The sequence below is a fragment of the Chelmon rostratus genome, chromosome 15, assembly GCF_017976325.1.
Source record: "Chelmon rostratus isolate fCheRos1 chromosome 15, fCheRos1.pri, whole genome shotgun sequence".
NCBI lineage: Eukaryota > Metazoa > Chordata > Actinopteri > Chaetodontiformes > Chaetodontidae > Chelmon > Chelmon rostratus.
In genome coordinates this window covers 18309505-18326334 of record NC_055672.1, presented here as the reverse complement: position 1 = coordinate 18326334, position 16830 = coordinate 18309505, and the positions used below count along the sequence as shown (strand labels likewise).

General features: G+C 44.1%; 1 protein-coding gene across 5 annotated transcripts in view; it reads right to left on the bottom strand.

Annotated features, from left to right (window-relative positions):
• Positions 1–16830, bottom strand: part of LOC121618263 (AT-rich interactive domain-containing protein 1B-like) — a 171489-nt gene that overhangs the window by 11015 nt on the left and 143644 nt on the right. For 4 of the 5 annotated variants that reach the window (XM_041953649.1, XM_041953650.1, XM_041953653.1 and 1 more), the window contains exons 9-14: positions 16395–16565; positions 9597–9733; positions 7924–8027; positions 5858–6052; positions 4913–5128; positions 3563–3782 (exon numbers count right to left, since the gene is read on the bottom strand). In XM_041953649.1, coding sequence (XP_041809583.1) covers positions 3563–3782; positions 4913–5128; positions 5858–6052; positions 7924–8027; positions 9597–9733; positions 16395–16565 — 1043 coding nt within the window. The remainder of the gene's footprint in view (positions 1–3562; positions 3783–4912; positions 5129–5857; positions 6053–7923; positions 8028–9596; positions 9734–16394; positions 16566–16830) is intronic. The other variant, XM_041953654.1, reaches the window with a different exon arrangement.

Below are 16830 nucleotides of genomic sequence, written 5' to 3'. Positions count from 1 at the left end.
GCCTGCGTGTGTGTCAGTGGGTGACATAATCCAGAGGGGTGGTAGTGGTTAAGGGGGGGGGGGAGTCAGACAGCCGAGCCAGTTTTGTGAATGAAAGGTGACGGCGAGGTCGAGTTTGTTTACGTTCCACATTCCAGTCCTCATTAATCACTCCCCACACGCCACCACCACCACCACCACTACTACTACTACTACACACACACACACACACACACACACACACACTCACACACACTCACACCATCTCCACCCCACCACCCCCACCAGCCCGCTGGACAAGCTCCCTCAGTGACATCATTGGGCTGTCAGTCTATATATAGGCTGGCAGGGTGTCAGTAGGGCAGTTTGCACTTTGGAGCAGGGAAGCATATATAGTAGATCGAGTCAGAGGTAAAGTAAGGCAATGGATGGGAGTTTTTCCCAGCTCGTGAACCTGCAGAATATATGTTAGAAGGGTGTGTAAGTTATAAAAATGTGTTTAAGACAAAGTATTAGTCTATCAGGAAAACTGTGGTTTGTTACTACTTGGGTTTCCATAGCTTTGGCCATCATTTCTGTTGGTTATGCTCGATTGTAATGATGACAGAGTAATTGCTGGTAACTTGGAACAAGGCGACATTGCTGTGCTAAAGTCAGATGGAGCGAGAAACGAGGCTGTAAACAAGTCAACAGTGGCCAGATTATTTTTATCGCTTGATTTGGAGGTAAAAAATGGAAAGTGAGCGCACCCGAAATGCCAGTAATAATTTGGGTTGAATGTTTTCCTGTCATTTAAAGGTTATTACTTCACAGGAACACGTCCCTCTACCCCCTGGTTGCCTGTGATAACTAGCCATAAATGACGTTTGATTTTAGAAACCGCACAGCGGACTGTTGTTCATAAAATGAAGCTTAGTCAGATTTTTTTGATGTTATTATTTCATACTCATTATGTTGCATAGTAGAGCAACAATTTCCTTTAAAACTCAATTATCTTTGAGGCATAAACATCATAATGCCAACAACAGAATAATAATAATGATAATAATAATAATAGTAATAATCCCTAATTGCAGAGATCATGGCTGATTCTTTTGCAGCTACAGTAAGTATGTTAGCACAAAGTTGAACCAGGAAGTTGGTCTGTTAACTGTGATGGGGGTTCACAGGAGACAGTTTGGGTGATAACTTTACACTCAGACTTGTTTTGTCTTTCAAAAAAGCGTAGCCAACCTGAGGGCTTCTGAAGAACCTGTCTGATCGTCTGACTGTGTGTGTTTCTTTTCTCTTCAGCAAGCACTTTACCGTGTTCCCACATCTCAGAGCAGTCGACATGGTGAGAGCGATGTTTTGGAATGATGGCCAAAACTACAAAAATGCAACCAAGTCATAACAAACCTGAATTACACTTCCAAATAGGCGTGTTTTAATGCACTTCAGCAATCATAGAATACTTTGCAGAGGAAGCTTTTTGTGGTCTTCTCTAACGTGGCATCAGTATTACAGTGCTAGCTGAGGCAGTTGAGGACCACCTGTTCTTACACATGCAGGTGATATTACTTCGATCAAGTGTTGCAGCATAAGCACTCTACAGTTTAATGCTGCATATGCAAAAGGCGGTCCAAACATCACAAGTATTGACCTTTTCATATTTCACAATAGAAGCTATCTCTGTTGATGTGTACCATCAGCTGATGTGGGCAAAATGAGATTCTGTGAAATTGATGTGGTTTGATCCCCTTGAATAGACGAGAGGGGGCTGCATTATGAATTATAAAGAGTCACAAGCAAGAGGGAACATGAATTCATTCATATGTGTTTATATATCTGTGTGTGTGTGTGTGTGTGTGTGTACTGTATACATATGTGTGTATGTATTCAAATGAAGGCAGGTGCTCTTTTCCACCCACCAGGAAAAGCAATCTGCAGTGTCTCAGGCAGGTGAAGTGCTCTGATGTTCTATTTAAAAGCCAGGGTCACTTTTCTCATCTCCGCTGCAAATTAGAGACGTGACCTTACCACTCTATAATGCTCCAACTCTTTCTCTCTCCTCGTCAGATCCTCACGTCACAATTGTGCACAGAGACACGCGGTGTGAACGGTTAATATACACAAACAAAAAGCACCCTTTGTGTTATGGCGCTACACCAAAACAGTACTACTTAACCTCTAAAGCACAGTAATCAAATAAAGGTGAGTCACAGGTTTGAGGCACGAACGGTGATCGCGACATCGCTCACCTTCATTAAACCAAGAATCACCTCATCAAAACAGCGCTAATGTTTGCTCATCTCTTGTGGATTTTAAGGTGTGTTTGTGTATTTGTGTTGCATTCTTGTGTGCTATTTTTAGTAATAATGATACGGTAAGCTGTTAGGGGTCAGTTCAGACAAATTACAAAAAAAAAACCATGTACATTTTGATGAGGTCGTGTCATTTGTAAATGCTGTCAGAGGCACAAGTGCAATTCCATTAAAAAAGTATGCTGCGACTGTCAGCCCCAACCTGAGGAGGGGGTCGCGTTTAAACTTGATGTAGTTTATTGTTATTTTATTGTGCATTTCTTTATACAGTATCTAATTTTAATATCAGTGCAATGTTTCAGTTATTTGTGAAATAAGGGCATAAGACATCCATCCATCCATTATCTATACTTTGCAGGGTCACGGGGGGGCTGGAGCCTATCCCAGCCGTCTCTTGGGCGAAGGCAGGGGACACCCTGGGCAGGTCGCCAGCCTACCACAGGGCTACATATACAGACAAACAACCACACACACCACTCATTCATACCTAAGGACAATTTAGAGTTATCAATTAACCTCAGCATGTTTTTGGACTGTGGGAGGAAGCCGGAGAACCCGGTGAGAACCCACGCTGCAAAGGGAGAACATGCAAACTCCACACAGAAAGACCCCAGGCGGGGATCTTCTAGCTGTGAGGCGACGCTGCTAACCACCGAGCCACCGTGCAGCCCTGGCATAAGACATGATATCAGGAAATTTCACTCCCATGACACTTCCTCCTTTTTCACATGACTTAAAATAAACTCTGGAAATGTAAGTCTGTAGTTGGTGTTTTAATGCACTCTCTGGCAGCCACACGGAGCTCAACAGGTTGGTATTGGTACTCTTAAAGGTTTTGTGTTAAGATAGAATAACCCTGTTGACTTCGGCAAGTTTGGCTAATTCATCTAATGCACACAGCGACTGACATAACAAAGCTCTGATTAAAAACGTTAATTTTCATTTCTATGCTAAATTAACCTCATGCTTTGTATGTCATCATACACCGGGGGACAAATTTACACAACCTGCTAAATAACATTTCCTATGAATCAACACATGGTGCCAACATTTCTGCCTGTCCACCAGGATGCTGGCGTTGCAGCTACGTACCTTCACTCGGAGGTTTCTGACTCAGCTGCTGATGTTGTACACTACACTGCCATGAATACAGATCACAGTTTCTCTGATGATTCCTGACACCTGTAGTTTGATCAGCAGCACCTGTTGTTTGGCTGCCGACAGATGGGAGAGTGGATTCACGGAAAAACCCAGCAAACTGGTTTGTTATCAGTCCTTACCAGGTGAGGGTGGCTGGATCTTGACCTGCTTCCTGCTGTCCCCTCCAGCTATGCTGCTGCTGCTGCTGCTGTCTGCTGGCGGCTCTTCCCCCCTCTCCATCTTACACTCATAGGCGAACAGATACTGGATGTACTGCTTCTTGAGCGAGCTCGCAGAGCTGCTGGATGTACCCACGTTCAGGTTGGTGGACAGCTCCCGCCACTTCTTGTTCTTGTTTACCTGAGTGGTTGAAGGGGGGGTTGACAAGACACATAAGTGAGTATCACCGATCACACTGACAGTATAGGGCAAAAAATCCTTTCTTTGTACCCATGGTCTCGCTCTACATAGCCATGTATCCCAGTCGTACCCACGCTTGTCATTTTGCCTGGAGTATGGTGGACCGCAGTCTTCTGAATTTAATCAAAATAATCATTCCATGGCTGAGCACTTAATGTTTTTGTACTTACTACAACCAAGGAGTTGTAGGTCACACAGTTTTGCATCATTTTCACATTTCTGTTTTTAATCTAACAGCAGAAAAAGTACTACACTATATGGCCAAAAGTATGCGGACACCCCTTACCACACACTTTTAATCTGGGTCTGTTTTTCACAGTTCAGGCAACCCTCATCAGTTCCAATCCGGGGAATGTGAATACTACAGCATAAATAACATTTTAAACAATAGTGGTCAACAGCAGCTTTGGGAAGGTCGTGTCTGGTGTCAACAGGACAGTCTCTCCGGGTATCAAGCAAGGTCCAGAAAGAAAGGATTTTCCAGATTTTGGTGTGGGCAAACTTGACCAGCATGCACAGAGCCCTGACCTGACCTCAACCCCATCCGTCCGACTGGACCGGAACACAGAGCACTCACTCCTGCAGGTTTCAAAATCTCGCGAAAAAAGCCTTCTTCCAACAGTTGAGGCTGTTTTAGCAGCATAAAAATGCCCATGGTTTTGGAGCAAGACATGCAAAGTGTCCACATGTAGTGTATGTCATGTCCTGGTTCCTCAAGGTTTCCAGTAAATCTTGCTGCCAATAGTGTGTAAGGCTATGCATGTTTTACATTTTTCGAACAACTGGCTTGACACACATGGAGTTTTCTGCAAACTTAAGTACTGTGACATTTTCATGAATGTGGGTACTCCAAGATTTATTTCATGTATCTCATTCTCTTGAGTACGTCTCTCAAGATTTACAAGACACCATATGCCACCCTGCTTCAGTGCACTTTGCTGGAGAATATTAAGCAGCTGATGGACATGGGCAGAATGATATGAGTTTACTGTACAGGGATGTTGTGCTAATCTGTCTGTTATCTCTTACATCATCCCAACATATCAACAAGGGTGCTCCCTATATGTTACCATGGCGAGGCCTCCTATCTCACGAACAGCTATGTAGAGCTTCCAGAGGTCCAGCGGCTTCTTGCCCACAGCGGGAAGCTGGGCGACAGGCGTGCCCCTCTCCTCCATGAAAGTCAGGTATCGCTCCACCCAGCCCCGCCTCTCTGGCTCCACACCCAGCTCAAACAGCCGCGTGATTCGCTCCCCACTGAGGATGGAGGAGTTAGGGTTGGCTTTCTGGTGAGAGATGAAGAGAAAACTTGGTTTAATGCAAATGTAAACTACATACTACAACTATACTACAACTCCAACATCAATGTTTATACCCATTTCTACATTAAATGGTATTCTACTGTGGTAGCTCAATAATAAAGCAGTTTTTTTCTTAACTTTTCATTTATAACGTGTACTTGACATGTGTTTATGAACTCCAACTTGGGGAATTCACACGCAGTATATGCTACGTATTCTATTATATAGACTATTCTGCCCTTTTTTTCTTCGCTGTATCCTGTTCCTGTTTTCTACTACAACAACCCACTCTCCCCATGGGGATCATTAAAGTTTCATCCCATATTTGCACATTCTGAAGTAGGCCCTTGGTTGGATGACCAAGCAAAAATAAACACTTCTTTAGAGCATTTTGTTCAGTGTGCAGCTTGTGTTTACTTCAAAATTCATTCGCAGCACATTCATATCCCTCCAGTTCAAATTGGTAGACCAAGTTTAATCCCACGCAGCCATGTCTGGCTCCAGTCCAGGGTTAGAGAGAGTTTTTTTAAGAGTACTTTTGATGAAGTAATTACAGAATAATCCTTCAGTCATACATAAGTCAATCAAACAAACAGCTTGTACTGACATTATTGTCCATAAAGGGAAATTGGCCTTGTTTCACTGATGGTTGGTTTGGTCTCTGTGTCTGTTATTGAGACTTATTCAGCAAATGAAAAAGTTTCTAGTTCTTACAGGACTGGAGGGGGTCTTGAGGGGCCAGGGGGGGCTGCTGATGCTGTCGCTGTCGTCTCCGTGGTAGGAGGACAGGCTAGCTGGGCTGGGTGAGAGCGGGGAGGGCACGGGCAGGGCGCCGCCTGGCGTGGCTGGCTGGGACACACACTGCTGGGAGCCCCCGCTGCTGTTAGTGTTGCTGTAGCCATCCTGTAGCTGGTGAGAGAGAAAGACGGGAGGACACAGGACTTTCATTTTCTTTTGATAAAAACATCCATCACTGTTGGTTGGCTGTGTCACCCACCTCCTCAGCATCAGTGGAATGAAACTGTATGTTAATACTATCCACACAACAACAGTGAGGCCAGAGCTAAAGTTTGCAAGAGCAGACAACCCAAATGAGTCAGTGTGTGTGTTTGTGTTATAATGCATACATTTGGATCCTGGGAAAGAAAGTACTGTACTTCATTTTCAGTTACACTTGTACTTCACTGCATATTAGAGGGAAACATTGTACTTTTTACTTGCATTACATTTATTTGACCGCTATGATTACTAATTACTTCTCAGAAAAAAAAAATCATCTGAAATATAGAACCAGCTTTATAAACCAATATAAAATGTGTCTTATATACCCAGGTGAATATAAAGTAGAAAAATCTGCTCCACCTCAATTAGGTACAATTTTTTAATTCTGCTTATATCTTAAAAATAATTCTATATATTTAATAATACACTCATAATGATGATACTTGTACATTTTTACATCAGTACAATTCATTAATGTAGTATTTTTTTAATTGTAGTATTGCTACTTTTACTTCAGTAAAGTATCTGCATACTACTTCCACTACTGTTTTTGTCTAGAGTTGATTGGTAAAGGGTGTATAGCCATTACTGTACAGTAAGTGTGTGTGTCTTTTGCACGTCTTACTGTTACTGCGTCTTAGTCTACATACATAAATGTAAGTGTTTTCATGCATGAGATTCAAAATGCATGCAGATCAGTATGTATTACTCAGTGTCTATATGTGTGTGAGTATGTGAATCTTTATACAGCGCCAATATGTGTAAACCACTCCATGTTCGTTGACATCAGTGTGTGTGTGTGTGTGTGAGAGAGAAAGAGACTGCGAAAGAGGGAACAACAGCTTGACAAGTGCTTCTGGTCTGTGTACAGAATGCTCATGTCAGCAAAACCTTATCTTTCTCCCTCTCTCTTTCCCTCTCTCCTTCTCTCTCTCGGCAGACAGATCATCTCTTTTGGGAGCACTGGGGGTCTTTCTGGCTGCTCTGACTGCCTTAAATAATTCAAAAGGCCCTACCACCGTAATCAGCAAAAGAAAAGACAGGGATTTGGAGGGAAAAGACGTGTAGTGGATGTGATGGAGGCGTGTGAGTGTGTGCTCTGTGTGTGTGGGAGAGGGGTTGTTAAGCAGAAACAAGGGGAGGGGGTAGAAAAGAGCAAAGAGCAGAGTTCTGTTGTTGCTGAGCTGAGCCAAGCTGAGCTGCAATTGTAGGGCAAAATGAGACGTCAGCATTGTGTATTGGGACGTGTGTGCGTGTGTGTTTGTGTGGTGGAGGCACTGAGGAAGTAGTGTTTAAGAGAAGGCTGGCGTGTCTGTGTGTGTGACTAGAAAGTCACTGGCGATTGTGTGGCAACTTGTTTTTATGTTAAATAAAAGAAATAATTAAAGATGCTCGCGCGTGTGCTAATGCACTGTACTTCTGTGTGTCCATGCATGTGTGTACTGCAGATGCCAAGCCCTCGCTTTTGCTCTGTGTCTCTCTCTCTTTTGCCGTTCGGGCTGCCAAAACATCAGCAAGAGAAGAGAGGGCTGGGGGCAAAAACAAAGCGAGGAAAACATTAGGAATGGTAAATGTTAAACAAATCATTAAATATGGCGAGAAAACAACCGAGATGCAGCCCACTGTGCTGAGGCAGCATATGCTGATCAGATCTGGTTTGCTTCATTAGGGGAGCAAGATCAAAAAACAAAACAAAACAAAGCAAAACAAAACAAAAAACCGAGGGCGAGAGGGAATTGCAAAGACAGTTAGGAAGAGGAAGAAGGTCAAGGGGGTACCTTTGGTTTGTGAGGCTCGTTGGCAGGGCCGCTGTCGTCTTTAACGTCCGCTTTCGGTTTCCCATCTGGGCTCATCATCCCGTCTCCTGACATCCCCATGCCTCCTTCACCAAGAACGAGGAAACATTTAATCCAAAAATATTTGCACTGAATTCTTAACAGACAGAGACTGCTGAGAGGCTAATAAACATTCAGTGAGAGATGTCTGTGGGCAGGTAAGCTTTGTTCCTTGGCCATAAAAATGAACATGTCTCATACGGCATGCTTTCAACAGTCGAATGAAGAGGCACATGTGGCATGTTTTGGTGTTATAGTTGATTCAACCTGTTGTAACTCCCTAAAAATGAACATGCGTGCTTCTTCTTTGTGTGTGCTGACAGCAGCTGGAAAACAGTTTGCATAATGTCACAGACAAAGTCAGACAATGCAAAATGGTCTCTCTGCAGTTCAAATATTAGATCCTCACTTTCTGTGTTCTCAAGGCCCCTCTAAAGCCTGTCCAGCCGTTCATCTCAAAGGTAGGATTGAGAAAGAAACATATAAAAAGACTGCTGCTTATGAAATGCATAGAAGGAGAATGAGATAAGGCTCCGCTAAAAGCGAGCCAGTGTGCTCTTACAACCTTGCTGGCTGCACATCCTCAGTCTGGGAGAAACCATCCATGTTCTCACATATTCAAAGTGGCGACAGAATGGGAAGGTTAGCGTTTGAGAAATGTTGGCTGACAAGAAGACTTGTTTTGGTTTTCAAAGACATTTGTGTCCCTTCATGAGGTTTCTAATTGAAGAAGACTTAAGATCCTTAAAGACTACTCCTGATAGCAGCAGCTGCATATTTTTTATTAATAGAAAGAGGAGGTCCTTGGATACAAGGTTCCCCTCTTTATTTTTCCCTTGTGTGCTGCAGCACGGTGGGAAAACTAATGGCTTTTTACCGTGCCCAGGGGCAAACCAGATGAGTTGTGAGGAGTCTTGGCGTTCTAATTCGTTTGAAGTTTTCCAAATGTCACACATTCTGATATTTGGTTTTGAATAAAAGGTGCCTTTCATTTTCTGAGCCACAGTGCTCTCCGAGGTGCGTTTAGCAACAATGCAGCAGGGTGAAGAGCTGAAAGAAGAAGGGATGCACCACATTAATCTTTGCTCACTGGAGGGCCAGCTCTACAGGAAGAGCGAGAGCACTGAGAAAGTATCTTTTGCCCCTTCTAGCTCTCTCTCTGTCTGCCTCTGAATGAGAAACATCCTGAGATGGTTCTGCTGTACATCCAACATAAGCACACAGGTTAATCTTGAGTGGCTCAGTCTAACATTAACTTGGAGGGCTGTGCTTTCTTAATCAGCAGGTTATTTCATTTTATTTTATCGACATGTATTCTGTGCATTGAACTGCAAGATAAGCCATTGACCATGGGGTCATGTCTTCATTTTAAAGCTTTGTACATCTGTTGATAGAGGGCTGTAGGAGGCTGACAGCTCATGTGAATGGGTTTGACTATGAATGGAAAGTGAAATAATTAGAGTTTTTGAATTATTTATTCTCTCCCTTATCAGATATGTGTTTTCCATTTTTTCAGTTGGTTTAAATGCTGACATTTGTGCTCTCCCTACATGCTCCTTGCAAAGTATTCATATCCTAAAACAATAAAGACCAAAGTTGGCATTTAGCTAGTATACCTGAAGGTGGCATATTGTAGGCTGGACCTTGTGTGATGCCCATTGCTGAGCTGTTGTTTCCCGTCGGCTGGCTGTAGGGGACAGTGGCAGCCATGGTGCTTGCCTGGCTGATGCCAGGGCCTTGATAGCTCCCCTGCCTACCACAGAGAGAGGAGAAAGATGATGAGCGGAATTGGTAGAGATGAATCCGGTTTAGATTCACGATGTAATGACAGGCTGCGGAGAGATAAGTGGGTCACAGTGAAAGCTGCAGAAAAACAGAAGTCACAAAATCGTACGAAGATGATATTTGGCGGTCTGTCACTGCCATACTCCTTTCTTGTTGTCGTAAAAACCAAGCAGCATGGAATCTGAAAGTCACAATAAAAAGCGCAGCACACAACATATCCCTGATCAAACAAACAGCTCTTGCAAAAGATTGAAGATGAGCATGCAGTATCAGAAAAGAAAAACTCTTCTATCCTCTCTTCTTCAACCCCCCTCCACACACACACATTTTCTCCCCCACTTCCTCCCTCTCCCTCTCCCACAAGTCATAATTTAACTAATTAAGGTGTGCTTTTGGAGAGGATCATGTTATTTGTTGCCATGGTGATAGCAGAAATCAATCCTGCTCAATCTCCCTCAGCCTCCCCTCTCTCCCTCGCTCTCTCAGGCGGCTCATCACATGGTGTTGCAAGTGACATCAGAGGGGCTTATCTGCAACCTGCTGAATGTTAGCCATCCGTGTGTGCGTGCATGTATGCGTGTGTGTGTGTGTGATTGAACAGAGTGTCTATCGTTGCATGCCAGGCAGGCCAAAGCCAGTGACATGGGGGCTGAAAGGGAACACCATGTTTGGAACAATTTGGTCTATCTCCTGCTGACTCAAGATTATCTCCTGGACAACCACATAAAAGAAGATTGGGAGAGGGGGGGGGGCAGATGGAGAGAAAAAAAAAACATGTGGTGAAGGGAGGTGAGGTGAAGGGAGAGTGAGGCCTAAAAGACTGAAAGGAAAAAGAGAAGGAGGAAAGGTGGAAGACTGAGAATGCAGGATGGAAGTAAATTAGAAAAGAAGACAGGAAGGGGCAGACAGCTGAGGAAGCCAATGATGGGAAATGACAGACCACAAGGAGGAGTATTTGGCCCAAAATGTAACATCGTTTTATGTGGACGAAAAGAAAAATGCTAACCGGATTTATGTCAGTCGATTCCCTCCTAACTGGCATCTTTCTCTCTTTCACACACTCACGCAGACACATAGTGTAATACCTCATGTTGGAACCGATACACATAGCCTAAGAGGAGGGATTGGCTTGGTAAACCTCCCCATAATCTCATCTCACAGATGTAATTAGTCATAGAGCACGGCTGATGATACATATGTAATCCCTCTATGGGGGCCGAGGTGCACAGGGGAGCTCCATGGCAAAGAAACAAGCTCACACCAAATCCACGCTTATCTGGCCCCATTTCCCTATAATGGGGGAAATATAGATGCCTTCGTTGCTGCCTACGTGTTCCCTAAAAAGCTTTGTGTGAGTCAAGACACAGAAATAAATTTACCTTTTGATCATCACACCTTCGCTCTCAAGTAAAAATGTACTATGAAGAGAGCGCTGATATACGTGCAAGGAAAAATAAGTTTAGAGATGCCAAATGCCCGCGGACCTCATTTATCCATACTGTAAAAACACCCCTCACCCACCTTAAGCAATATAAGCAGAAGCTCTCATGTGTACTGTGAAATATCCAAATCAACAACAACAACAACAACAGTGGTTGGAGGTTTTCGGCTGTGGCGCTCTTCCATTATGACTAATTCATGTCATAAAAAAGCCCATTAGAAAGCACTTGATGGAGGCATTGCACAGCGTTTAATCACACTTAATATATGCATGTGCCGCTATCTGGGAAAAAAAAAAAAGGCACAGCGCATTCATCTTGCTTTCGGGCACCTTTGTGCCAGGGGAAAAAAAACATCCTGTTGCGGCAGAGAGAGAGGGAGAGAGAAAGACAGAAAGAGTGAGTGAAGGAAGAGAGGAAGCAGGGGAGAGAGGAGGGATGGAGAGATGGAAACGGAGGGCGAGAAGGAAAAAGAAGAAGGGGAGTGAAGGGAAAGAGAGAAGGAGGGAGGGAAATTAAGGCAGGCAGAAGCCAGAGTAGAATGTGTATGGGTCCCTGGTGGACCGATGGGGGGCGTATTCCCAGCTCAGGGCCCCTGAGCTGGAGGTAATCGCTGTTCCATGAGACTGAGTCGAGGGAACACACACACAGACACACAGACACACACACACACACACACACACACACACACACACACACACTTAGTAAGAAACACAGAAACATCTACTGTATCCGACCACCGTCAGGTCGGTGCACTCTCAGTTTGTTGTCTAGGAGTGGCCTGAGGAGAGAAAGAGAAATAGTGCAGGGAAACTCTACCTTCTCTCTGAGTTTTATGGATTTTTTTTAAAGAAAAGTTTGCATTATGACTGTTGACATTCCAGATGTATGAAAATGTTCAATCTATTGCTTGGCCTGTTTAGACTCTATTAGGACAGAAAAGCCGTTGTATCACAGAGCTGAAATAAAGACCTTCGACATGCACATTGTTGTTTTTCTGTACCCGAGTCACTTCAAAGTGATAACTACTGTTTCATTGTTTTTCTATTCATCCTATCTAAATGCTCTACGCTCCGCTCTCTCCTTTGTTTTTCCTTTAATTCTACACACACACACACACACACACACACAGACATCTCTCTCCTTTTGCTATTCAGTCCACATGTGTGAAGGGCATCGGAGAAGGCCACTTTCACACCATGGGCAGAGTGTGTGTGTGTGTCAGTGTGTGTTTGAGCGTGTCCTTGTGTTCATGCGCGGGGTGGGCGCTGTTGCCAAGGGGATGCCATGGTTACGAGGTGCCAGCCAACCAGCTGACAGTGTCTCTCTAGAAGTGGCAGCGCCTTTGTCCTTCATTCGTGGTGACAGGCCGCGCTGATGCCTCCCAGCGCTGCTAACTGGACGAGACAGCAGAAGCGCTGGGACTGCAGGAGTGTGTGATGGCTGAGCGTCCCTCCCTATCGATCCCTCTGCTTTGTGGGTGTGAGTGTGTGTGTGTGTGTAAGAAAGTGAGAGAAAAGGAGGCAGAGAGAAGCTGCTGGATGGAAGGATGGAGTGGATCGGCTGGAGGCCATGAATTATATATGGACCCAATCTGTTCTCAGGGCAGCTTGGGCTCATAGCTCCTCCAAACTCCTGACTCAACTCGCCACACACACACACACACACACACACACACACACACACACACACACAAACATATTCACGGAGGGGAGGTCAGAATAAACCCCCCACAAAAAAAATAAAAGGACAGCTTTTAACATATTAAATCCAGAGAAAAGCTACTCTTCCCTTCTCCCTCCCCTCCTTCCTAAACATCAAACAGCTCAGGATGGATGGAGGAAAAGCCATTTATTTTGCCCATCTAATGAAAGCAGAGCGCTCCGTAGCACTGCCAAGACTGCGAGCGACAAAGCGCCACAGGCAGCATCCCCCGTTCTTGACATTCAAGCGCTGCTCTTATTTATTTAGCAAATTTACTTACTAAGGAGGTCAGAAATGAATTATTTGGCGAGGATTTGCCTGGGAGCACTCTCCTCTCCTCTCTTCTTCCCTCTTCCAACATTTTTCTCCCTTCAATTTCCCTTTGATTTACGACTATTTTTTTTCCTGAGCTTTGCTCTTCTTCTACTAAATGCTTATTTTTTCGACAGAGCCCGTTCCTATAGCTCCAGGAACTTTCTGTAGAGTGTCGCCGGCAGCGCTGGAAAGTCATTTGAAAAGCCAATTCTGTCCTCAGAAGCTGCTGCCAAGAAAAGCTTATACCTTTTAATACTTTCTGTTCTCTTCTCTTTTCCAAAAAAAAAAAAATCCCCAACATCAATCCACAGCCCGTAAAAAATTTTGTACAGCACCTTTCTTCCAAACAAACTTGTACCTCCTCCACACTGACAGGCTTGACATCATCCATGTTATTTGAACATAACATGTCAGACTTTTTACACAGTAATTCATCATACTGACAACTGGCAGCCCGCTACTCCCAAAAAGTCAACTTTTCATGAAACCGACGCTGTATTCCAGAAAAAGAACGTGTTTTCAAGATTGACCATCCATTTTTGAAATTAGGTGACAGTGCACGAACAAGTGACATTTACATACTTTTTTTAAAATGGGGTGAGGAAACATGTAGAGCCACCTAAAGCTTTACTCACTTTTATCCTTAGGACAACTTAAATTTTTAATTAAATCTTCTTTCACTTCCAGCTATTCATTTTCCTTACATTTTACTTGCATTATTATTTCATTCATTTGGCTTTGTAATTTTTTAATTGCCATTTTTATCTAAGTCTCTTCATTTGCATTTCCCTTCCTCTAGTATCTTTTGTCTTCTTGTTTTTTTATACTCAACTATATTGTAAATTAGTATTATGAGTATCAATGTATTTACTGGTTAAAATAAAGACTGAATGAATGAATCAATGAATGAATGAAACTTCAGTCCCCAGATAACAAAAAGTCTGATTAGCAAGACCTAAAAATGAAAGCCATATTTCACTGCTCTTTGATGCATTCAACTTTCAGTAGAGCAACAGGATTCTTTTTCATGTTCCCAAAACTCCCTGGGCCAACACTGTTTCCCCTCATCGACCAATCAAACTGATAAACGGATAAAAGCAGGACATTTGTTTCTGATTCCAGTCGACCAGTGGAGGAAAAAACTCAGAGAGGGCTCTGGGGAAAAATCCACTCACGCCACACTTTATGAAGATTTAATCACGACCCTCGCCTGCAAACACGGGATACCAGAAGTGGCCCTCCTCTGTTCATTTGGCATTCTTTTCACTCAGCGTAATGAAGCTGGAGGGTGTCTACTAGTGTGTGAGGGTGTGTGCGTGTGTGTGTGTGAGTCAGAGGGGGATGGAGATGGGGGATGAGAGGTGTAAATGTAGAGGGATTATTAGTGGGGATGTAGTGCTGAGATGTGTTGAGGAAAATGAGGAAAAGAAGACGAGACCAGCCAATGACATCACTGCTAACTAGCCCCGTATTTGGAAGGTCTTGGGCGGGTGGCTGTGGCAGCTCACTCGGGGTTGATGCATCAAAGAGTGAGACTAGACATGCGCTACGACTAACAACTTGTTTCTCAGACAGAGACGAACTAGGTCTGAATGTTTCAGAATGCTGCGCTGAGATCTGGAGAGCAAACGGGTACTGGAGCCTTTAACTGCAGGTTTTCGGAGGCCAATTTTCTCCTGATCTCCCTCAGATGTTCTAAAGTGGGATCTGAGGAAGAAAAACATAACAAGGCTGTGCTGGAGACGGCGAAGAACAAAAAGCAAATTGGGAGGAAGAAAGACTGAGGGAGATAAAACATTCTGGGTAGGATAACAGAGCTGCACAGAGACGGAGAGGGCGATACAGTTGGGAGAGTTGGTAAAAAGAGTGAAACAGGTGGGAGGAGAGAGAACAGAAGCCGACTGGGATGGATGAAAGAGGTAGAGTGAGTGATAGCAGACGAGAACAACTCTGAGGGTGAGACAGGCAGCACAGAAACCAGAGTATTCTGCAAAAATGCATGACAAAATGATGACAAACATCATGGTTCGAAATCAGTCAAAAAAGCTTTCTGCCACAAGACTAATTCCAATTTGTAGTAAAAACGTATAATCAATAAGAAAACTATATTTTGAGGCAAAAATATGTCAAATTATTCAAAACTGTGAACCCAGATTTGCTTTGAAAACAAATAGTCTCACCTAGTTGGTAGATTTTTTACACCAGATATATACTAGTCTTTTGTTGTTCTAAACATCCAGCATTTGGTTTTTCCTCCACTGCAGTAGAAGTGATGCTCTGCTTTGAATAAACACAGTAGCAATTTGGAAGTTAGCATGCAGACCAACAGCCACTGTAGCTGAACGGAGGCAGATAAAAACACATTTCCAGTAGAAAATCAAAAGAAAAAGCCGCCACTGTACTGGACTTCTTGCTTCGGATGGGATCTTTGCAACACAGTAAAAAACAACAACACGTTAACGACTGCTTAGTGCCAGAGACAGAGATAAAATGCAGAGCAAAGACAGGGAACCCAGGGGTGCTTTCACAGACAACCAAGAATCAAAACAGATCACTTTAAAGATGGAGAAATAGGTGAAGACACGGACACACTTTTTAGACAGATATGTAAACAGAGTGGGAGAGAGAGCCTTCTCCTCAAGCAGCAGCGCCACAGTGAGTGACACCTCTCTGCTGTCGTGGTGATTGTGAGGAGAGACTGACAGGCAGTCTGATTGGTCCCAGCAGAGGAGATCATGTCGTGCCACTTCTTATTGACAGCCCAGACATCTCTTAATGGCTCGGCCAGCATTTATGTGTGCGTGTGTGAACAGAACTGGGCGCCCTGATGCACATAATTAATCATGCATATTCTGTCACCCCCCCCCAATGCACACACACAGTGCACCCAACAATGTGAAACTTGGTCAGTGTGTCTGTCTGTGTGTCCATGCATCATACTGTATGTGCTCACGTGCTGCTGATGATAATGATGACTAAAGCGATGATGATGAAGGTGACGATGGCAATTCTAATAACAATGATGACCCCTCTTGTTTTGATCTGAGAGGGATCGCATGTGATCATGATCACTTTCAGTTTAGTCATATGACACACAAACACACATACATAGAGAAAGCATACATCCAAATGTGCACACACACACACGTGTTATGAGGGTGGAGGACGTACCTATAGTGCTGTGAATGTGAGGGTGGCGGGATGGGTGGATGGTGGGGTCTGGGTGGAGGTGAAGCAGAGGCTGGGTGGGGTGTGGCCCAGTGGGCGGAGGTGGGTTGAGGTGGCTGCATCTGGGCCGGGGACCTCGCATATGGAGGCTGCCTGCAGAACGGTGTCAACAGACTCCCGACAAAAAGACAAAAAAACTTCATCTGAAATACCCTCAACGCCTCACAGTCTACGGTCTGACTCATGCATCATCACGAGCGGGAATGAGCACTGACAAATGTTAATCTGCCACTTCAGCCTGCAGAACGCTGGCAAGACTGCTCCCAGGATGCATTGTTAGGCAAAACCCGCACCAATTGGAGGAAGTGCAGAAATCCACCCTTCCTCTCAGAAGACGGCCATGTTTTCGCAAGTTCCCCTGGCAGGGTTCAGCAAAAGT